This window comes from Coenobita brevimanus, chromosome 99 (assembly GCF_032717465.1).
Source record: "Coenobita brevimanus isolate Jiangsu-jjx chromosome 99, ASM3271746v2, whole genome shotgun sequence".
Classification (NCBI taxonomy): Eukaryota; Metazoa; Arthropoda; class Malacostraca; order Decapoda; family Coenobitidae; genus Coenobita; species Coenobita brevimanus.
Genome location: NC_137052.1, coordinates 21,224,195 through 21,248,519, shown reverse-complemented (window position 1 = coordinate 21,248,519; position 24,325 = coordinate 21,224,195). Strand labels below are relative to the sequence as shown.

The 24,325-nt window shown below is 42.6% G+C and overlaps 1 protein-coding gene across 1 annotated transcript in view; it reads left to right on the top strand.

Moving 5' to 3' along the window:
• The window catches only part of LOC145414377 (uncharacterized), a 38,463-nt gene extending 20,214 nt beyond the window's left edge, over positions 1-18,249 (top strand). Inside the window, exons 5-7 of the mRNA XM_080283912.1 lie at positions 1,553-1,701; positions 10,191-10,371; positions 17,096-18,249. Coding sequence (XP_080140038.1) covers positions 1,553-1,701; positions 10,191-10,371; positions 17,096-17,413 — 648 coding nt within the window. The 3' untranslated portion in view covers positions 17,414-18,249. The remainder of the gene's footprint in view (positions 1-1,552; positions 1,702-10,190; positions 10,372-17,095) is intronic.
• Positions 18,250-24,325: the final 6,076 nt, after the last annotated feature.

Here is a 24,325-nt window from a genome sequence, read left to right as displayed (position 1 = left end):
GCCCTATTGGCCTTCATGATGTCTGACCCCTGGGAGAACAGTCTCTCACAATACTGATATTATAATAATCATATCCTTTATTACAAAAATAATATTACAAGGAAAAGAAATAGGTCTTATGTCTTTATTTCCTTCATTCTTTCCTTGTCCTTCTGCCTATGGGTGACTTTACACTCCCTCTTGTGTCTTTCTTTTCTTAATTCTCTCCTCTTTGTTCTGCCTGTGGGTGACTCTACACAGAGGGACAGGCCAAATGGTTTCCTGTACACCAGGTATCCATTTACTATGCTGGGTGGTAACCATATAACCAAATTATGGTGCCTGGTGGTTTAGTGGGTAATTATTGCCCTCCAATCGGATTGAGCTGGTGCAGGTTTATATCCAAGGGATGATTGGGGTTTATTGCTCACGTAATGCCACTCAGGGATGAGTGAGTTAGGTCACTCTCCTCTTAGATGTTAGGACCAACTTGCCTAGCCCCGGGCTCCTACGCTTCTTATTGGGCAATGTAGGATTGGATGATGGATAGATGGATGAAAGAAATAGCCTTTGTGCCACTCGGGAAAATCAGTCTGACCAGCAGCAGAATGCAGTCCATAGCACTTAAATAGATAACTCATAGAAATGTGCTTACTCTTGGAGATAATAACTCAGTAAGACCAGAAAAAAAACATATTTTCAGTGATCTCCATTACATTAGCCCTTAAGATCATCATCTGTCAAATTGTGGAGCAACTGTACATGATTAGCTATGTTTTTCACAAAATTTACTGCCATACTAGCATATAGAATATTGTATCATATCGTATCAAATCATTTCTCCTATAATCGCCCATCCCTACTGCTAACTGACGCAGCGACGCCTTGCCTGCTGCTGCTGCTGGCTGGGAATCCTGTTCAAGCCTGATATTCATGATTCATGCTGTAGCCTGTACTAACTGCCACCAACCACCACATGGGAGGTTGCGGACAGGATTGTGATTGTGGAAGTACTTCTACAATGCAATGCCACAAGTTTCAGTCGAGTTTGCCGCAGTCGCAATTCTGCAACTGAAATAATGCGGTCTGCCATTGTGGAAGTTACGGATTGTGGAAGTGATTGCAGAGGTGCCCAGCTGTGGTTTCAGTTCAAGCATTGTACAAGTTAAGATAGTTAACAGTGTAGGGTACACCATATTTGTGAAAAATCATCATCATTTCAGCCTTAAGTCATGCCTCAAAAGGTGGAGTAATAAATAGTAAAAGACTTGTAAGAGTCATTGTTTCTTAGCCAATACCTATACAATTTCGGTTATTGGATAATTTTCTTTTTCCTATACTGATAGCTGCATTGGTGGGCTTTTGCATACCAGTTTATAGCACTAGATAAGGGCCAGTGTGTCAGTTTTGATAAATGCTGTAGGGACACTTGCTATAGAAGTAGTTCTTTTGTTATATTTGTGATGAAATGGCACAATAGGAAGATTTACTTTACTGACAGTTCTCATACTTAAATTGTTTACAGACTATTCTGATACTGTATTGTATTATAATGTCATTGTTTGTCTGACAGATAGACAAAAAGTGTGGCAGCATCTCGTGTACGGATTTTGAGCGTGTTACTGGCCTCACCCACCAGGATTCCCTCAAGGCACTGCTGTTGTTTGATGCTGGGCTTGACGACAACTTTACCGAGGCATTCATACAGGCAGCCCTTGCCAGGTAAATATCATTAGCCATAGTGTTATACTTTATTACGTGCCATTCCAAAGCTGTTGGATCATGCTATTTTTCATGTGCATTCACTTACAAATACTTCAGGTGCAGTTCCAATTAAAATGTGCTGTTGTGATAGGTGGTGACGACCATCATTTCTCATTTGATGTAGTGCTGCCTACTTCTTACTTCACTTATATCATTCTGTTTCTTTGTTGACCTCCTCTCATCTGACTTCTCCCTCTCCTTCCAGTCACATCTTCTTAATCTCTCCACTGCTTGACAAACCTAATAGTTTCTAGTAACCCAGGAGACCACTGACGGTGCTTGAGGTTAAACATACAGTGCTCGTCAGAAGTATTCAGCGTTGTCCGCCGGGCGCGCAATACTTATGGCCCAAAAAGAATCACCCATTTTGGGGGGTAAGAATTGAGCCACAAGTTTGAGCTCCGAGCATGACGTCACGGTAGCCTGAGGCCTTCTGATGCGCTGGTTGGTTCCCGCCTCAGTCGCCCACGGGCTGCCTGAGAGAGAGGAACTCCGCCGAGTGTCCCTCTCAAATTGCGCCATTTTTTACCGAGTGTCCCGCAGTGTTTTGGCCTTCAAAACTTTGTTATGGCACCTACCCGTGAACTATCGAGTGAAATCATATCCCAGATCATTGCTCTAAAGGAGGCAGGCCACCAGACAAAGGAAATTAGTGAATTGGTTGGTGTGGCACGATCGACAGTGCATCGTTGGTGTGCGCGGTTTCGGGAAGAAAACAGTGGTGAAGTTCCCACAAAGAAACCGAGGCCTGGTAGGCCTAGGAAAACTTCCCCAAGGTCTGTTAATGTTTTAAAACGTGCAGTGGAGTTTAATCCTTGTGTGAGTGCAAGGAAAATTAAGGAGAGCAACCCAGAAGTGTTTGGTGAGGTGTCAGTGAGAACAGTGTCTCGTAGGGTGCATGAGCTTGGTTACACAAGTCACAGGCCTGTGAAAAAGCCTCTTCTCTCTAGCAGCCAGAGAATTCGTAGGCTTGCCTTTGCTAATAAATATCGAAATTGGGGTGAGGAGCAATGGTTGTCAGTGTTGTGGTCTGATGAGGCAACGTTTAGTGTTACCTGTAACAGAGGAGCATGCAAAGGTAGTGACCCACTTGACCCACGGTATGTAGAAAGCACAGTTAAACATCCTGATTCACTCATGGTATGGGGTTGTTTTTCAGGGAAGGGTTTGGGGAAGCTTGTTGTACTTCCCAAGAACCTCAGAGTGAATCAGGATGTTTACCTGGAGCTTCTGTGTGATCATTTACCAGACTCCTTCGAGCTAACAGGTGCACGAGTGTTTCAGCAGGACGGTGCACCTGCTCACAAGGCCAAATCGGTCACCAATTGACTTCGTGACTGCGAGGTATCATTCATGACAGACTGGCCAGGAAATAGCCCAGACCTCAACCCGATTGAAAACCTCTGGTACCTCGTAAAGAAGAGTCTCCAAGGGAAGGACGTGAGCTCTTTGCCTAAGCTGGAAGCCGCCATTCGTGACTCCTGGGACAAAATACCCCTCCAGCACCTCAGGAGCCTCGCCCTTTCACTTCCAAGACATCTCAGGTCCGTGAAGAAACGTAAAGGCTACCCTACGAAGCACTAAAGGTAAATAATATGCATTATTTATATGTTTTTTCAATGTTGAAAGGTTTGTTTCTCAGGAGGGACGCAGGGCGCCCCATACTTCTGACGAGCACTGTATAACCAGATCACGGGATAAGTGGAGTCTACTGTAGTGCCCCAGTTATGTGGGTAGACATGCAAATGCAGCATCCTCCCAGGAACCAAGCTTTCACACTTTTTCACGTGCCTTGCTGTGGTGTGGCACTGTCAGCTGCAAGAGAACATTGGTTCACTGCAATGGGTGGTCCTGCAGGAGCAGTTGCTTGACTGTGATTGATGGATGCGCGAGATGCCGCCCACTCTTGCAGCAGAAGGGAGCCTCTGTTATCGGGAAAGAGCAATACTGCTGAAGAACCACAAATCCTATGCCTTTCTTGCTCCAGTCCATCATGGTGATCGTGGGTCTGACCTTGTCATAAAAGATGAGGCCGTCCTTGGCTGACTGACACACTGCCTTCTTCGCCTGCTGAAACTTCTCCTGAAGCCAGTCATCCCAATACACCCGCTTGCCCTGGGGTGCGTGCAACAGCTCCCTAAAGAGCTTCATGATGGGGGCTGTGGCCAAAAACGGTGCCAACTGGTTAACAAATCCATGCCAGGACTGGATGCCTGTTAAGGAGGGTTTGGCTGGCATACCGAAACAACCTCTCTTCTGTGGGTTTGTACGAGTTCCAGCCTATGTGGAAGTCGATGAACTCTACTTCCCTTCTACGGAACTTGAATTTCTCTGGCTTGAGGGTTATGCTGTTCTTGGCACACGTCTCCAAGAAGTCGTAGGTGGACCATGCATCCTCAGCACATCATACAGTAGTGTGTCATTGATGCATTTGAGTTTTCATGGGACATTCATGATGGTGTCATCGTACCTCTTGGTGTATGTGTCCAGGGCTGCACAATGTCCGTTGGGGGTCCTGCGGTACGTGTAGTGACTCCAAGGGGTGATAAATGTTGTGAGCTTCTTGCTCGACTCCTCAAGCTTCACCTGATGGAAGCCCCAGTGTATGTCGGTAGTCGTTTTGTAGGTGTGGTGAGGGATGCTGGAAACCATATTGAAGGGTGTGGGTGTGTGGTGTGTCTCTGTACGACAGGTAGCATTGAGTTTCTGGAAGTTGACAGCGCGCCTTGGGTGGCCGGACTTTTTGGCCACTACCACCATCCTCGCACACCATTCAGTTGCCTCCCCTGTTGGCACCGGCTCAGTCACACCCTTTCATACATCCTCGTCCAGCTGGTTCTTGACCTCAGCCTCCCAGTGTTGTGGCACAGATGTGGGGGTATGGCAGCCATATGGCACGGCATCGGGAAGCAGGTGTATCCTGTGTGGTTTGCCTGACAAGGCTGGGAGGGGGCACCTATCAGTGTTGAAGGTGGATGCCGAGAAGTGCCAGAGGAGCCACACTTCCAGTTGTGGGACGCTTTCCTCCAACAGCTGCAGGGGCATGGTGTCAGGCCTCTGTGGCAAGTTGTCTGCTGGGTCTGAGGAGCTGCTGCCGCTTGTGGCAACTGACGCAACCAGTGGGGACTGGTGTGGGAAGTCAGGGTGTGCCAGACCCAATTCCCTGTGGGCTGGCAACGATAGATAGCACTGTTGGGCCGACTCTACAAAGTAGACCTCCTGGGTAGTCGAACAGCTGGTGTAATGTATGTCACACATGGTAGATCCCATTGGCTGTAGAAGCATGTTTGCCACATCCCTTAAGTCAGCCCGATGCCGCAACGGCACAGGCCATAGGGCCACAGACTCCACGAGCGCCAGGCCAGCCACACTAACCTGTGCTCCGGTGTCTGCCACAACTTGGACTGGACAGGTCTTCCTGTCACACTGGTGGCTAACGGTTACCCAAAGCTTAAGCTAGACCAGTGAGTTGGTGCTAGTGACCACCACAGCCCCAGAAGCCTCGTGGGTATCGTCTGCTAATGCCTGCATTCCGGCACCTGTCGGCCTACCTTTGCTCCTACACAGCTTCTTGAAGTGGCCAGTTTTACCGCACTGGTGGCATGATAGGGACCTTGCAGGGTTTGACGACCTTCCTGGTGGGTGGAAGTCACCGCAGTTGGGACAGGGGCAGGCTTGGGACTCAAGGGTGGGGCAGACCCAGGAGCTGGCATGCGAGCTCCTGCCACGCTCGGAGTCTCGTCTCTCTGGAACGCGTCTGGCAGAGGCGCGTCGCCTGCCGTTGAGCTCTCCCACCCAAAAAGCCCACCAACACTGGCATCCTTGTGGGCTGCCACAAATGTAGAGCAATATTTGTACAAAGGAGCCACATCACTGAAATTATTACACAACTGAAACACCTCTCTTTTAAGCACTGGCTCTGCAAACACACAATCAGCTTCCACAAAAGCATGTACTCCCATAGATCACTGTTGCAATGGGGGCACTGAAACTTACAGTCTGTGGCAATCTGGTTGGATCTCATGCAATAGGCACAGATAGATTCACTGGGTAATTGATTTCCACTAAAAGAGTTGCACCAATTAACTGCCTGGTTCGATGCTTGGAGCACAGTCCTTTCGATGGCATCCAGTGCCTCTGATGACAGTAAGGAGCTCCACAGCACTAGGGAGAACTTGGCACCCAGGGAGTGCTGTAGGGCTGGCATGCATCGCAGGCGTATGTGCAGGACCGCATCTGACAGTGGCCAGCCATCGATTTTCAGCCAGCACTCCACAGATCATCACCATGAATAAAAGGCCGCTGTAGACATCACCTCACACTTGTCAGGGGCAGCATACACAGGAATCCTAGGCAGAGGCTGCTGCTGGGACGTTAACACCACCAAAGTCTGCTGCAATGTGGAGATGGCCTCTTGGGCCTGATATAACAACCTGAGAGGCACTGCAGGTTGACGGCTGGACCTGGGAGTGGAAGTGGGCAGGCGAGGGTGCCGGATAGCCATGGTAGGCACATAGATAGGACCAGTTACTGCCCCATGTAGGAGGGGGTTCAGGGAAACACCAGATGCCCAGCCTTCCTTCACTCGTCACTCAATATATTCCGGCGGGAGCGGGTTGGGCTCTGCTCTCCCTTGCTGCCGCCAAGTGGCCTAACATATCATACAGCCCTTACAATATGTTTTTCTGGTGACTGGTCACTCTGTATGATTACCGTTACTCCTAAATTTTTAACATGTTTTGCTTTGCTAATTATCTCTTTTTCCAGCTTGTATTCACATCTGGGTCTCTTCTCACTGTGTTTGTGTGGTGTGTGTGCTTGTGTGGTGTGTGTTTGTGTGATGTGTGTGTTTGTGTGGCATGTGTGTTTGTGAGGTGTGTGTGTGTGTGTGTGTGTGTGTGTGTGTGTGTGTGTGTGTGTGTGTGTGTGTGTGTGTGTGTGTGTGTGTATTTACCTATTTGTAGTATACAGGAGTTGGGCTAAGCTCGTGTTGTCCTGTCTCCATATCTACATTTATTTAGTCTAGTTTTAAACACATGAATGTTCTTTGCCTGCACCACCTCTTTGTCTAAGTCATTCCAAATACTTATGCTTCTGTTCAGGAAACTGAACCTTTTAAGATCATTAAGGCATCTACTTTTCCTCAGCTTGAAGTCATGACCTTTTGTTCTTCCATCATCCAGCACAAAAAGATCCTGTCTATCCACCCTTTCCAATTCTCTTACATTTCTAAATATCATGATCAAGTCACCTCTTTCCCCTCTCCCACACAGTGTTGGTAACTTCAGTTTTTCCAATCTCTCCACATAGGTGAGTTCATTTAAGCATGGTATCATCCTCATTGCCATCCGTTGAACCCTCTCTAGTTTATCAATATGCTTCTTCAAATGAGGTGACCATACCACAGCCGCATACTCCAGTCTTGGTCTTATCATGGTCACTGTCAACTCCCTCACCATTTCCTTGTCTATATAGTTAAAAGCCACTCTCATGTTGGTCAGATTTTGTTTATATGCTTTTCTGGTGGCAAGTCATCCTGAATAATCACTCCCAAGTCTTTCTCATCTTTTCTTTTACAAATGATCCCACCACTCATTTTATATGTCCAGTCCTGTCTTTTTTCACTCATTCCCATTTCTAATACATGACACTTCATGGCATTAAAATCTGTTTTACTAGTCTGGCTCCATCCTTGGAGTTTGTCCAAGTCCTCTTGCAGTTTTTTACAACTATCAGTACCTTTAATATGTTTTATGATTTTAGCATCATCTGCAAACATACTCATGTAACTATTTAAACCTTCTGGTAAATCATTTACATATATCAGAAACATTATTGGGGCTAAGACAGAGCCCTGGAGTACTCCACTAGTCACGTTTCTCCACTGTGAAACCTTGTTTCTTATAACTGTTCTCATCTGCCTTCCTATCAAATAATCTTCCATCCACACTAATAGCTTCCCACATACCCCTCCAAAGGTCTTCAACTTCCACAGCAGTCTCCTATAAGACACCCTGTCAAATGCTTTCATGAGATCAAGATAGACACAATCTACCCATCCCTCTCTCTCTTGTGTGACATCTATTACCCTGCTGTAGAAACTTAATAGGTTAGTAACACTTGATCTTCCTTCCCTAAAACCAAATTATCTTGGTGCTATCACTTCATTTTCTTCTAAATACTTTATCCATGTTTTTCTAATAATTTTCTCACAAATTTTACAAACAATACTAGTAAGTGATACAGGTCTGTAATTGAGTGGATCTTCCCTATCTCCTCCCTAGAAGATTGGCACAATACTTGCACTTTTCTAATCTTTAGGTAACTGTCCATTTTCCAGCGAAGTCTTGATGATGACATAAACAGGCCACACTAACTGGTCAGCACATTCCTTCAGGATCCATCCAACCACACTATCTGGTCCCATTGCTTTTCTTACATCCAAATCCCTCATCAGCTGCAGCACCTCATTCACGTCAACAGTAATTTCTGCCGTTCCTGTCATCCTGGGTTCTATTTCATGTTCCCTAAATTCCTCTTCCAACACAAAGACTGACTGCAGTTTATTATTCATTATTTCACACAATTTTTCTTCTCATTTGTAAGTTTCATCTCCATCCCTCAATTGCATTATACTGTCCTTAACTTTCATTTACCATTTACAAACCTATAAAATAATTTCGGCTCTTTTTTACATTTAGTTACAATATCTTTTTTATATTTCCTTTCTTCTTCTCTCTGCACCAATACATGTTCATTTCTTACCTGCTTTTACTCCTCCCAAGCCCTTCCACTATACCTTCTTCTCACTTCGTTCCATGCTCGTTTTCTTGCCTCATGTGCCATTCTACATCTGTTATTAAACCATTCTTTCTTCCTTTCCATAGCCACAGAAAATTTTGGAACATATTTACTAACTCCTGGTTTATACTCTTCTAATAGAAACTCATATTTCTCATCAACATGTGTGATCATATTCATTTTACTCCAGTCTTCATTTTGGAAAAAGTTCCTTGGGAAAGCAAAGTCTGCCTTCCCATAATTGTATCTATTTTCTCTGTGTTTTTCATCTCTTTCTCCTTCCCTTACTCCCACCGCTTCCATCTCGATATCCAGATGATCACTTTTACCAATAAGGGGCATTGCTAGGTTACGTTCCTCACATCATTTGGGACCTTTGTGAATGCTCAGTTGAGCCTTGATGGTTCATCATCACCCCTAATTATTGTATTTTCATTAATTACTTGGGTTAACATGTTTTCCATCACCAGTTCCATTAATTTATTTCCCCATGATTCCTCATTGCTCCCAGCGTCCATACTTTCCCAGTCAACTTCTCTGCAGTTGAAATCTCCCATTATTATTATTCTGTTTCTTCGTTGAGTTGTCATCTTTAGTTTAATAATGGAGTCTCTTATTATCTGTTTGATGTGGTGGTGTGAGTTCATCGAGGCCCTATGCATCCCCGAGGGTGCCACAGGAAATGATTGATTGATTGATTGATTGAATCTCCTTTTGTCCATGCCCTAGTTTTGGGAGGCATATAAAATACTATTACACTACATCTATTTTTTCTCCATAACTGTCCTCTGTTTCAACTCCTAAAAGTTCAGCCATGGTATTTTCAGTTTCTATATTTTTTACTCTTAGGTCATTACGGGTTAAAATCATTATATCTCCCCCAAACTTGCTTTCTCTATCCTTCCTCCAAATATAATAATTGTTCCATTCAAATAATTTTGTATCAACATCTCGGGGCAATTTAGTCTCCACCAAACAAACAATTTCAGGTTTCTTTTTATATATATAGTCTCCAGTTTCCCCTTTCATAGATACTAACCCATCCACATTACTATACATGATACTTTGATTTACTGCACTAGTTTTATCTTTACTCACTCCTCTCTTTTTCATATTCATGTCCATACTTCTTGTTTCCTACACTTCTAGTGTGTGTGTGTGTGTGTGTGTGTGTGTGTGTGTGAAGAGATGACCTGATCAGATGAGCCTTTGAATCAGTTGAGTTACATTGCCGAGATTATACTTCAGATGATTTAATTCATTTTAGGATAGATCTCTCTTCATGAAGGGGTAAGTTAAGACTGCAGCTGACACCTGCAGTTCAAAAAGTCTCGCTTGGGCCAGTTAAAATAATCTCGTGATAGCAAGACTAAAGCACTATACAAGAGATGTGAGATAGAAGTTGTTAACCATTTCACTCTGATGTGTAACTTTTCTTGCTATTTCCTGCTGATGTTATTCAGTTTAGGGAAGACTTTTTGAGCTGATGGTGTTGGATATAGCTTTCAGTAACCCCTTCACTACTAGAGTTCCTTTCAAGGTTGATGAAAATGAATAGGTGGTAGCTTAGTTAAAGTGGGAAATATGTCATCAGGTGAAAGGGCAAGTTTTATACTGGGTGCATGGTGCTTTGTTGGAACTTGCAGACAGCATCACAAAGTGGCGTTGGGTGGCGGGATGGCCGACTATCTGGTGACGAGCCACAGCAACAACACCTCGCTGCACAGCTTTGGGGTGGCAGTCAGTGGCCCCAATGTCACAGCTGCATCCATTGTCATCCCTAAATGTGTCACCAACCCTAAATCTGTGGCAGACTATATGGAAGAGGTGAGACAAATAACATAAGTAAAATTCTTGTATAGTTCATCCACTTGTGCTTGGTGTTGATTTTCATTCTTTACAAGTGTATTTTCCATGTCACAGTGACACAGGTCAAGACAATACTACAACTCAACATCATTTTCATATTGCTTCTTTGTGACTGGCACCATACTGTGGCATTAATATCTTGTAATAGCTCTACATTCAAGATGAACAAGTGGCAGTTTTAAGCTAAGTTTAAGTGGATAGAGAATAGATTAGACTGTAGCACCAGTTGAGCAGGGCAGTACTCCCAAGGTGGATAGAAAGCTGATGACAGGGATAGCTGGAGCTCTCATTTCATCAACCCTCAGGACTAGTTCCTGACCATCCCACTTTGCTGAACTTTTCCAGTGTTTCAGTAACAGAGAGAGTAAGCCAGCATGCACTCCAGTACGAGCTTCTCTAACTGTCAGCACCAAACTACATGCACATTACACTTCTTTATTTAAAAAAAAAAAAAAAAAAAAAAAAGCCATGGAGTCTGGGGGGGGGGGGGACCATAAATGCCCCCACCATCTGCCCGTCTCCCGGTGATGACTCAACGAGCTACGTTGAACCACTGTCAGACTTCTTCATTACTGCAATATTTGTGGCCTTTCCTCTAACTTTATCTCTGTTGAGCACCACCTCTCCTCCTCTGAACCTCATCTTCTGGTTAGTCACTGACCTGATAAATACGATTATGTAAGTGTATGTTGTCCCAGATTGGCTGAAGAGTGTAATTGTAAATGTGTACAAGGGGAAGGGTGATGTCCTGGAAAGAGGAAATTTTAGAGGTATAAAGCTTTTAGATCAGATAATGAAGGTAATGGAGAGAGTTCTAGAAGGTATAATTAGAGAAAGAATGAGTATTGATGAAATGCAATTTGGGTTTATGCCAAGCAAAGGGACCACTGATGTTTATGCCAAGCAAAGGGACCACTGATGTTATATTCAGTGTTTGACAGCTTTGGGAAAAATATATAGTAAAGAAAAGGGAACTGTACTTTGTTTTTGTTGATTTGGAGAAGGCCTTTGACAGAGTCCCTAGAGAGGTAGTGAAGTGGGCAATGAGAAAGCTTGGGATTGAGGAGTGGCTGGTTAGGGTCATTATGTCCGTGTATGTGGGTGCCCGCACCCAGGTAAGAGTTAATGGAGATTTGAGGGATGAGTTTTCCATGAAAGTTGTTGTGCATCATGGGTCAGTTTTGAGTCCCTTGTTGTTTATCATGGTACTTGAAGCCCTCTCACTTGACTTCAGAAATGGACTCCTGTGGGAAGTGTTGTATGCTGATGATTTGGTGGTGATTGCAGAGAATGAAAGGGAGCTGGAGGAAAGATTTAGGAAGTGGAGAGATGGTATGGAGCACAAGGACTTAAGAGTAAATGCAGATAAAACAAAAGTGATGATATCTAGGGTTGGTGGCATTACTGTTAATGAAGAGGGAGAGTGGCCATGTGCAGTTTGCCACAAGGGCATTGGAAGTAATTCCATTGTTTGCAGCATTTGTGATAAGTGGGTGCATAAGAGATGTACTGGTATTAGGGGTAGACTTCGAGATAAGGCTGATTTTATGTGTGCGATGTGTTGGGGAGAGCAGGCGGAGATTGTCAATTGTGAAAGGATTGAAGTGGCTCATGAGTCCCTTAAGTGTGTGGAAGAGTTTTGTTATTTGGGAGACGTTATGTGCTGGAGGTGGGGCTGGAGCTAGCTTTGTGGTCAGGGTGAGGAGTGGTTGGAAGTTCAGGGAACTGTTGCCTCTCCTGATATTGAGAGGGCTCTCCCTACATGCTAAGAGATCTCTGTATGCTGCATGTGTTAGGAGTGTAATACTGTATGGTAGTGAGACCTGGGCAGTGAAGGAGGAAGATATTCATGGGCTCAAACATACAAAAATGACAGTGATTAGGTGGATGTGTAGTGCGTCCCTGCGTGCAAGGCCTGGGGGAGCTGGGTTTACGATGGAAGAGGTGAGAGGTAGGATGGGACTGGAGTGTATTGGTGTTGTTATGAGGAGAGATATATTGAGGTGGTTTTGGCATCAGGAGAGAATGGGGGATGATAATTTGGTGCAGAAAGTGAGAAGTGTTAATGTTAGGGGTGGGGTTATGAGGGGTAGACCAAAAAAGACCTGGGACAAGGTCATTAAATGTGATGTCAGGTTTAAGGGACTGAACAGGGAGACTGCCAGAGATCGAACAGCATGGAGAGCCGCCATTAGGTGACCAAGGCCGATGCATGCAAGCATGTTAGAGCCTTCAAAAACTAAATGAAACAAAACGATCTACTGTCTCCTCTTTCTCTCTCTCTTTTTTTATATATACATACAACAAGTGCTTCCATAATGCATGAATATTTTCCCCAGCAGGTCCCGCTTTATGAGATTTTCACGTTATAGGGCCATATGTTTACATATTAAAGGAATTCATGGCACCCAGGCCAGTCCCAAGTTCACCTTTTGGGTCAATTTTCCGTATTTTTTTCCCACGATATTAACCTTCCTATTAATGACTTCATTATATACAAACACTGGAGGATTCCTCACCTTGAATTGAAGAGTTTGTGGGCTACCTGTGGGGAGGGGGAGTGGGGTTCCAAGGCAGGGAAGGACTCCTACTGGTCTCCAGGTGGCAAAAAAAAAGAAAAAAAAAAGAAAAAAGATAACACACAGCACGTGTGCAGTCAGAGCAAAGGGAGAGGGGGAGAGGGTAGGCTTAAGTGGGGCAGGAATGCTCAGTGGACTGTGACAACGCCTCGCGAAGAAATTTGACAGCCATACGTCACAGGCAGATGCAGCCTGCGCTTTGACTATCGCTGCCTGTGTTACGTCTGTTCCAACCATGTTATGACCAATTTTTTCATGTAATGAATGCTTAAACCATAATTTGTGGCCTCAATCTGCGTAATCTCTGTCGTCGCAGCGTATTATGGTTTTCGAAAAAATGGGCAGTTGTTTCAACCTGTGTTTCGTCTGTCATATATGCGTTTTGACCATTTCCTGGCCTCAAAAATTGCCATCTGTGTTATGTAAGGTTTGTGCACTCTGATCATGCGCTAAGTGAGTGCTGGCTGTATATATATAGTATATATATACAGGTATACCCCAGTTTAACGATGCTATTGGTTAAGTAAAAACCCATCACTAGGTGGGGTATCATATATCGGGGTAGATATACAGTAATGTGTAAGGTATAGGGATGTGATTTTGAGCCTTGGGTTCCCCCCCCCAACCAAGCCCTAAACCCACCCAAATGAGTCCAAAAACAAGTTTCTAGCTCACCTAAACCCCCAAATAGCTTTAAATCTTGCAAAACTAAGCCTAAAAGCAGTTTATAACTCACCTAAACCCAAAAATAAAATCTGAAAATCGTCAAATATAAATATGGAAAAATCAAACTTAGTAAACACTACCCCAAAATGACAATGTTCACCCCACCAAGGACTAAAACACATTAAAATAAGTCTAAAAGCAGTTTATAAATCAACCGAAACATAAAATTTAAGTCTAAAATATCATCAAAATTGGTAAAAAAAAACTAAACCCATCGTTAAACTGGAGTTTGGCCATCGTTAGGCAGGGCATGGTGGTATTTGTACCCTCATTGCTAAGCTGGGGTATTGCATCTCAGGGTATTGTACAGTACATCAGGGTATACCTATGTATATGTGTATATGTACAGTGTGTATATATATGTGTGTATATTGTTTTCGTTTTCGTTTTTAAAGGCTCCAACATGCTTGCATGTGTCGGCCTTGGTCACCTAATGGCGGCTCTCCACGTTGCACGATCCATTGCAGCCTCCCTGTTCAGTCCCTTAACCCAGAGGTCACACTTAATGACCTCGTCCAATGTCTTTCTCGGTCTACCCCCCATAACCCCACCCCCAATATTAACACTTCTCGTCTTGCTCACCCAATTATCATCCCCCATCCTCTCCACATGTCCAAACCATCCCAATCTACCTCTCCTCATCACAACACCAATACACTCCAGTTCCATCCTACCTCTCAACTCTTCCATCGTAAACCCAGCTCCTCCAGGCCTTGGACGCAGGGACGCACTGCACATCCACCTAATCATTGTCGTTTCTGTACGTCTGAGCCGGCGAATATCTTCCTCCTTCACTGCCCAGGTCTCACTACCATACAGCATTACACTCCTAACACATGCTGCATACAAAGACCCCTTAGCAGATAGGGAGAGTCCTCTCAATGTCAGGAGAGGCAACAGCTCCCTGAACTTCTTCCAACCACTTCTCACCCTACCCACAGAGCTAGCTCCAGCCCCACCTCCAACACACAACATGGCTCCCAAATAACAAAACTCTTCCACACACTCAAGAGATTCACCAGCAAGTTCAATCCTTTCAAGTCTGACAATCTCCACCTGCTCACACCGACACACTGTACACATAAAATCAGCATTATCTCGCAGTCTACCTCTGATACCACTATATCTCTTATGCACCCATTTATCACACACACCGCACAAGATGAAATTACTTCCCACGCCCTTGTGGCAAACTGCACTTGGCCACTCTCCCTCGTCTTTGACGGTACCACCACCAACCCTAGATATCATCACTTTTGTTTTATCTGCATTTACCCTTAAGCCCTTGTGCCCCATACCATCTCTCCACTTCCTAAACCTTTCCTTCGCTTCCCTTTGTTCTCTGCAATGAACACCAAATCATCAGCATACAACAACTCCTACGGGAGTCCATTTCTAAAGTCATGTGAAAGGGCTTCAAGTACCATGATAAACAGCATGGGACTCAAGACTGACCCCTGATGCACACCAACATTCACTGAAAACTCATCACTCAAATCTATTCACTCTTACCTGGGTGTGAGCACCCACATACATAGCCATAACCACCCTAACCAGCCACTCCTCCAAGCCAAGCTTTCTCATTGCCCACTTCACCACCTCTCTAGGGACTCTGTCAAAAGCCTTTTCCAAATCAACAAATACAAAATAAAGATCCCTTCTCCTACCAATATATTTTTCCTGAAGCTGTCAAACAATGAATATAGCATCAGTGGTACCCCTACCTGGCATAAACCCAAACTGCATCTCATCAATATTCACTCTTTCTCTAATCATACTTTCTAAAATTCTCTCCATTACCTTCATTATCTGATCGAAAAGCTTTATATCTCTATAATTTCCTCTTTCCAGGGCATCACTCTTCCCTTTATACACATTTACAATTACACTCTTCAGCCAATCATCTGGGACAACACACTCATAAATAATCCTATTTATCAGGTCAGTGACTAAACTCACCCCTATATCGCCTGAGGCCTTCAACATTTCGGCAGTCAACCCAGACACACCTGCTGCCTTCCCCACCCTCATCCTGCCTATTGCCTCACTCACAGTAGCAGTATCAATCAAAGGCCAAGGGCCAGACACTGGATCTGCTGGCTCCAAACCTTCCCTGTCCCAGTCAAACTCCTCATTCAACAACCGGTTATAATGCTCTCTCCATACATCTTTAATATCCGCACTGTTCACCACTACCCTTCCTTCATCATTCTTCACACACTGCTCGCCTATAATATCCTGATTATCCCTCTTCAATTGACCTGCCACCCTAAATATCATATTTTTCCATTCCCCATGATTTAGGTTATCAAGTAATAGTCTCTGTGACTCAGACTTCGCCCTGTATACCTCTCTTCTAGCCCTACGCTTGGCAGCCAAATATATATACAGTATATATATATATATATATATATATATATATATATATATACACAGTATATATATATATATATATATATATATATATATATATATATATATACACAGTATATATATATATATATGCTCAGTGGGTTACAGCGCTCCGCTCTGACCGAAGGGTCGGAGGATCGAATCCACCCAAGGGTCATTGGTAGACATCCGGAAGGGCATCCGGTCATAAAATGCTACATGCTCCAATCCAAAAGTCCTTTATCCAGAGGCAACGCTTTAGCCCTTCGGGGATACCAGACGTAAAACCAAAAACCAAAAAATATATATATATAAATATATAAATATTATATCACTCGAACTTGACTAGCCCCGACTCCTGTGCTCCTCATGGGGCAACACAGAATTAGATGATGATGATGATATATATTTATAGTCCTTGCATTTGTAAAGGGTTGATTCCTCTCCTTTTGTGCTGAAGAGGGAAATTACAGTTGCATCACCCAACCCATCACTTGTAAACAGTCTGACTATTTCAGTCAGAAGTTCCCCAACACTTTCCAACTGACTGGCGATGGCAGGTGTTACATGAAATACAGTAATTATATTTGATAGCATTATGACTTGAACACCACATAACTGTAATATAAGAAGGAAGGATACATCTGACATTTGGTGTAGATTGAAAAATATGGAAGACAGGACACATTGCTGGCAGACGATTGTCATCAAACTTCTGCTCCTCCTGTGACACATTAAGAGTGATGAGGGTTATTTTCTCGTATTCATATTCTCTGAGCTGTAAAGTGTTTTCTCCACCCCATGTAACCAAGGCAGATTGGCTTATGTGGTAATTATAGCTACAATTTTTGTCCAAATGTGTTACTTAGGCCCTCTTTTGTGATATCTATCAGTTTTCATTCTGAATAATTTCATTCAGTATATATGTTTATCTTTAGGTGAGAAAAAGTTTATGATAATGATGATAACTCCTTTCCTTCCAACAGCTCAAATCTTGTGGTCTGCCAGAAGAACAAAGTGTTGCATTCATGTTTACGTGCTGTGGTCGTGGCTATGCGTGGTATCGTCGCCGTGGCAACCCCAGCACAGACTACCATAATGTTGAGACCAAAGCATTCCGACGTGTCTTCCCAAACACTCCTGTGTTTGGCTTCTTTGGTGGTGGGGAAATAGGAATGACCCACCTTCCAAAGTTCTCAGATAGATGTGGAGAGGAGGAGGAGGAGGAGGTGCCTTATAAGCGACGCAAGAGGAAGGTCTTTCATCAGTTCTCAACCATCATTGTTTTACTCTCCTTTTTGTGATGGCTGAGGATCATATGTGTGTGTGTGTGTTTATGTGCCTATGAGCTTTTGAGCATGTACCATCACAAGCAAAAGTTCACTGACAGTCTCCTGCCAGCATTGTGTCCTGTCTTTCATATGCCTCATTCTTCCCCAAATGTCATATAGTATCCTTCCTGCTCATACCATTGTACTTTGTTGTGTGCTTCATATTTATATCACAAAAATTTTACATCTAACGCCTTCCATCACCTCAGATGGCACGGAAGCGTCAACAAACTTATGATTGTGGTACAGTAGTATTGTGTGTGTGTGTGTATTGGAGAATTCATTGATACCAAGAATGTGCAAATGTAACAGCTCTGTGAATCAGGGAGGGAAGTTGCGGCGATGTTGCACTTGTGAATATGTATGTGGTCATTACGTATTCTTCCTCTCACCTTTTTGAGAAAGAATGTTTTTTGCACAATTTCAAGAGTTATAGCTATTGTACTTTGCAACTCTGAAATCCTTTGTAGATTTCATTACATGTGCTAGATTTCTAAGTTTAAACTTCTTACAGTGTCCTCTGAGATACCCTGCTGATGTGTTAGCTTGGCATAGCATGTACAGTACAAACTCTCAAATTCCAAAATTCAGTTTTCCCAAACCTCCACTTGTCAAAATATTTTTTTTATGCAGCAGGTGGACTGTTGATATAGCCTGTCCTGACACAATCAGTCACTATTTGAAGACATAGTTTTAATTTGCAAACACTCTTTGAGCAGATAAATGGGGAACTTTCAGAGAGTTGTCTTCTACCTAGCTAGTGAGTCTTGGTCCTAGACCCAGGAAAAAAAATAATAATAATAAAACTCAAAAACCATGTTTTTTTTTTTTTTAAATAAATAAACATTTTGGGGGTGTTTTAATGGTTTATTTGGTTTTAATGTTTTTCCTCTTTTAACTTATCAAGAACACTGAAGTAAAGTGATTGAGTTACAGTAATTCTTTTTGGCAAAGAATACTGTTAATTTTTTTTTTTCTAAATTTTTCTTTATATTTTTTCTGTGTAGGCAGGTTAATCCTGGTACTGTATATGATTTTTGTCATTTTCAGTTAAATTTGTAAGTTACGAAGCTGCACCAGTTCCACAGCTATATATAGCTTTGCCATATTATTTTTCTGCATATAATGGGCATACATAGTCTTGTTTTAAAGGCAGCTGTGTTTCCCCAAGTTTAAGTTTCGTCTTTTTTCCATAATTATGAGGCACAGTAGCAGGTGTCAGTAGCTACCGGTAAATTTGAAATTAATAACTCTACAACTTTAATAGAAGTAGATGCTGGATAAAATACAATATTTTGCATTACCAGTACCCAGTTTTTATCATTGAATATCTGTAATAATAAAATACAGTATACTGTAGTTATAAGAATACTGTATCAGTCATCCCTTTGCTAAAATGTTAACTTTCCTTTGTCTAACAATTCTTGCAGAATTTCATACAATAATTATTATGTAACAGTAAATATAATGTTACATTACCCTGAAATTCCCTGAAGTTGTATTCTGAGTTTAAAAATTGAAGACATTAAAAAAGCAAAAACCAGAAAAACCATTGGGTTATTTAAAAAAAAAAAAAAAAAAAAAAAATGAAAGACAAGCTAACTACATCTTGAGTCTGGACCACTGTCTCACTAAAAACCATGTTGATTCCAACTGGCCAGCTGATATGCTTTCTGGAAACATACTTTACTGCTTTACAGAGGTAAAACAGCCCGAAGACGTTGACATTAAAGAGGTTTAAAACGACAGATACTGTACTGTAGTGGTAGCCACTGTCATGACACTGCAATAGCTACCCTCACTTTAATGTTTATAGCTATCATCACTACCACTGTTGGAGCTGCCTTCGCTGTAGCTCACATGTGCACGGAAATAAACATATCAGTGGAAAGAAAACAGTGGGCTCTGCCTAATAGAGAAAGTTAAAGGAAAGAAGCAATGTAAATTGCTAAAACCATGAGTACAAAGACAAGTTTGAAGGAGAGGCATAAAGATGAAAGGAAAGAATAACGGAAAATGTGTCCCTCTCTTGGCTGAATTCACTTGACTGCGGGATACAGGAAGTGGTTGGTCAGTGTGGGCCAAGAATGGTGATACCAGGGGTCATATTTGTAAAGAATCTAGGAGGAGACTGGGAATGCAGGAGATGATAGTAATCACAGTCTCAGCTCTAGACAAATAATCTCAGTTCTCCAATACAGGGGTGTTTTGTTGCTGGAGAGGGATGCCTTCACATGATGGCACTGATATAAAACTGTACAGTCCTGCCTCCTGGTTAGATAAGTGTCCCTCACTTCCTTCTGTACCTCCTGAAAGGAGGATTGTGGAAGAAAGACAGCTTCAGCCCTCAGTCCACCAAGTTTTTGAGCCAGAGGTCTCAACAGCAGCAACAACAACTGTAACTGGCCAGAATTTGTCTACATTGTCAGAAAGGCATACACTGTCTCCCTCTCTTCTCAAAGTAACCCGTGTAATACGTGGCATATGGATTACTTTTGTTGCCTCAGCTTTACTGCTCTGGTGCTGTATACTACTTGTTCAATACTGTATACCTATCCATCTCCCTCCTGTTGGTTGTCACCTTACTCTCGCAGTGCACAAGGACTACATTAGGAGGCCAGTGACTTTGCTCTCTCTCAATTTTATTCTCCTTTTCTCACCCTAACATCGTAATCTTTCCCTGCATGCCTCTCTTCCATCTCCCCCCCCCCTCTCTCTCTCTCTCACTTTCTCACACACACACACACACACACACACACAAAGTATTTTACTCTAACCTACTTTAGCAATTAATTTTGTTCATTTACCATTATATTAATGCAGGCAATAGTTTGTCAGAAAGTTGGAGAAATAAGACAGAAATTGGCTCAGCCTTGAGTATCTCCAAAGTTTTATGTTGATATCAGTCCACATACATGGGGACAGCCACACATAACTGGAATATGGTTTGCTATTGAGTTGACTTTGTGTTTGGAAAAAAGCAGATCTCGGGAAGTTGTATTTTGGGGGACGAATTGTAAATAGTTAACTCCTAGACTTGAGTAGTGGCTTCTATATCATTTTCTTGCTATCCAGATGGTATTAGTTTCTTAGGAGAGACTTTTCAGATTGGAGGGGTTAGATATAGCCTTTATTAACCCATGTAGTATAGTATTGTATTTGTGAACTCTTCCTAAGCTAAAAATAATAAAAATCATATTATAGTATCAAGAATGTATAATGGTAGTATGTCATTGGATTGAAGGGAAAAATAATTTGGCAGTAATGGAATGCCTTCTTTATCTTTCATTGTTTTACGGTGTGTTCAGAATTAGTGGCACTTTTGTATACTGTACAATACGGCAACAACCATCTCTTGTTGTTGATGTGTATAGTGTTCTAATGTAATGGTATTAAAGATATTGACTGATAATTGTGAATGTAATATGATGCAAATTATTGTAAGTCCAAACTGAGCATTATCTGGGGGCATGTCAGATATTGTATTTGGTGCTGGTCATCTTGAGGAATTTGTATATTCCATGACTAAACTTTTCTTCATTTATCTTAGAATAGATGATTAGAAAAATCGATGATAATGATGATGATGTGTGTGTGTGTGTGTGTGTGTGTGTGTGTGTGTGTGTGTGTGTGTGTGTGTGTGTGTGTGTGTGTGTGTGTGTGTGTGTGTGTGTGTGTGCATGCATGTGTGCGTGTGTGTGTCTGTGTGAAAACTCATACCATACCATCAAGCAAATAAGAGAAGGAATTCTTTTCTCTGTGCCATGATAATAAAGTCATCAAAACTTGATATTTCGCTATAAATCATGATACAGTATGGCTATGTTTCCTGTAGAATGCATAAAAACTGTATTTCTCATTTTGGAGGTGTGTATAAAATGCTCTGTTAATTAACCATTATTGGACAGCTTTTTATGAAATGTCTCTGCAAGTTGCTTTGCTGTTTTTGTTGCTTAAGCCTGTTCTGCCAGGCCAAACAGACCCATTGATTGCAGCTAATCAACTGCCTCTATGAGGTTGTCCCGTGGGTTCCCTACAGTGTTTATGTTGTGTGTGTTGTGTTGTGTGGGTCTGTTCTGCAAGCAGGGCATGTGTCTTCTGTAATTCCACCCAGCCTAAATATAAGCTGGTAACAAGAGGGCCTGGTGATGTCCTGATTTTCGGCTATGTGAATACAATCAGTATTACTGTATTTAAGAATATCTTTGATGAGCGAATAATAGAAAGGGGGCTTGTAGAACATATACTGTGCAGATAGAGGTGTTGTATTGCTGTGTGTGTGAAGTGAGTATGTGTATGTATCTTCATGGCTAGTGTCAGAATATCTGGAGGCGAGATACTGTGAAAGAGGGTCTGGAAAGATGTGGTGATTGTTTTATGTTTCTAGTTGTGTTGTGCGACTGCCATGTAATGATAGGGGTATTGTACTGTGTGTTGGCACAGGTTGCCATGTAGAATTATGTACGTCATATCAAGATATTCTCTGACAGGGATGACTTTAGTTTCAAAATGCACTTGAGCCGTGAGAGTGGTTTTGGTGCAGCCACTGATAATGTGTAGATCATTGTTGTGTATGGTCTTCAAAGTCTTGTAGTGGGTGTTACCAGGTAGATAGGATGGATGCCCATGCTGGGAAGGCATATGACATCACTGATCTGATATTTTGGTTATAGATTAGGGAGTGTTTCTTTTTGTTACCTGAAGTCTGTCCCTGTAAGTGTCTTGAATGCATTCAGTCTGGGGGATGCAGCATTTCTAATTGTCTTGTATATGATACTTGAAGTTGAGTTCAGAGTCGTATGTCACTCCAAGCATATCAGTGGAGGGGTGTGGGCACAGGTACAGGTTTGGACAAAAGAAATGAGACACTGCTTGGGTCCAGGTGCACGAGACTGGGCCATTTCTGGCTGATGAGTTACAGTGAAGAGAGTGAGGGAATGATATTAAGTGGAGTAAATGAGGAGGCGTACATCCCTACGTGTCAAGTGGGGTTGGTGGAGGATTAGTGCCCCTCCCTGTAAAACAATTAACTCTAAGCCCTTGGCCACCCCATTTGGGATACATGGCGTCTGGCAGTGAATGAAAAAAAAAAAAAAAATGAGGAGAAGCTGCTACCAGTTTTCCATTCACCCCAATATAACTTATCAGTCAGAAATGACCCAGTTTTTATGCACCTGGGCTGAGGCAGTGTCTTAATTTCTCGTGTCTGCTCCTGTAACTTAGTAAGTGTGATGTGTACTTGTGCTTGCTGATGGTTATGAGTGTGATGGTGAATTTAGCTGGTGCAATTGTCAGCCTGTTGACCTTGATCCATGCTTGAAGTGTGTTGAGGCAGTCTTGCAGTGTACTGGCTGTGTTTGTGATATCATGTAAGTTTGTTAAACAGTTAAGGTAATGTCATCAGCATATGAAGCAAGATACGTGGGTGGTTGTGGTGTTTGATCACAGAATGGGGACAAAACAGCACTGACTCATTTGATGCTAAAAAAACGTAATAGAGTAAACTCTCAATTATCCGCCGTTGCAATATCCAGCCCAACACAATATCCGGTGCTGGTGGCTCAGCTCTATTAAAGCAATATCCAGTGAATTATGCAGTATCTAGGACCAAAACAGGACGTAACTGGCGGTCCTATGCAATATCCAGCGTCCCCTGTATCAGCTGTCTCATAAGCGGTAGCCACCAGTGCCATATTACTCTGTTGTATCATTATTTTATTTTATGCTTAGTTTTCATCATTTACTTATAGGAAGGTTTTTAGGGTAGCAGGTTGAGGTGGGTAATAACACAGTATCTGGCTCGATGCCGAGTGTTGAGCCAGTGGGGGGTGCTATGCAATATCCGGTTTTTCACTTTATTTCGCATAGGGCATGGCTAAATTACACTGGATAATTGAGAGTTCACTGTACATACAGTATACTAGTAAACAGATGCAGTATTGCCTGATTCCTGTATTATCTTCAATGCAACTAATATTCCCATCTTTAAAAGTATTGAAATTCTCTGTGTTTCACTTAATGATACCCTCAGCTGGACCTCTCATGTTAGGTTACTTGCTAAAATTGCTTCAAAGAAACTTGGATTATTGTACAGATTCCATAACTTCTTCATTGATGAGCAGTTAGGTATAATTTACAAGAGTCATGTGTGCTCTCAGCTGGAGTATTACTCATCCTTGTGGAGTGGATGTGGAGTGGTTGCACTAAAACAACTGGACAAAATTATGAACAAAGCTGTAAGAATTATTAATACTGTAACCCTGCAGTTACAAATGAACTACCTCCCCTATAAATAAGAAGGAATGTTGCCTCCCTTGCATTATTTTATGGATACTTTTACAGTAAATGCTCAGACAAAGTTGCATCCATTGTGCCAACTCTCCACGCCTTCCCCTGTGCTACCTGGGCATCTGGAAGTGCTCATGACTGAACTGTCACTCTGCCATATTGCAGAACTTCTGCCTATCAGAATTCTTTTATTCCCCAGACTGCATCTCTTTGGAATTCACTTCACCAGAATAGCTTTCCCCCAAACTTCAGCCTACAGCTGTTCAAGTTCAGGTGTAACAAATTTTATATGAGTGGAGAACACCTGTAATCTGGTGTTGGATTATTTTTTTATTTGTTTCTCCTCTCTCTGTTCATCTTAAACACAGACACACACACACACACGCACGCACGCACGCACAGAAGGTGTATTAAACAAAATAATAGCTTAGGAAAAGGTGATCAGGGGCTTCCTCAGCCAATGAGAATACCGACCTTCTGGTAGTCCCTAATCCTGGGAAGGGTGCAGGGAAACAAAAGGGACTGAAGCCTGCTCATTTACTGTAGACATCTGCATAGTCAAAAATGACATTATTCTCCAGACTGGTACTTACTATA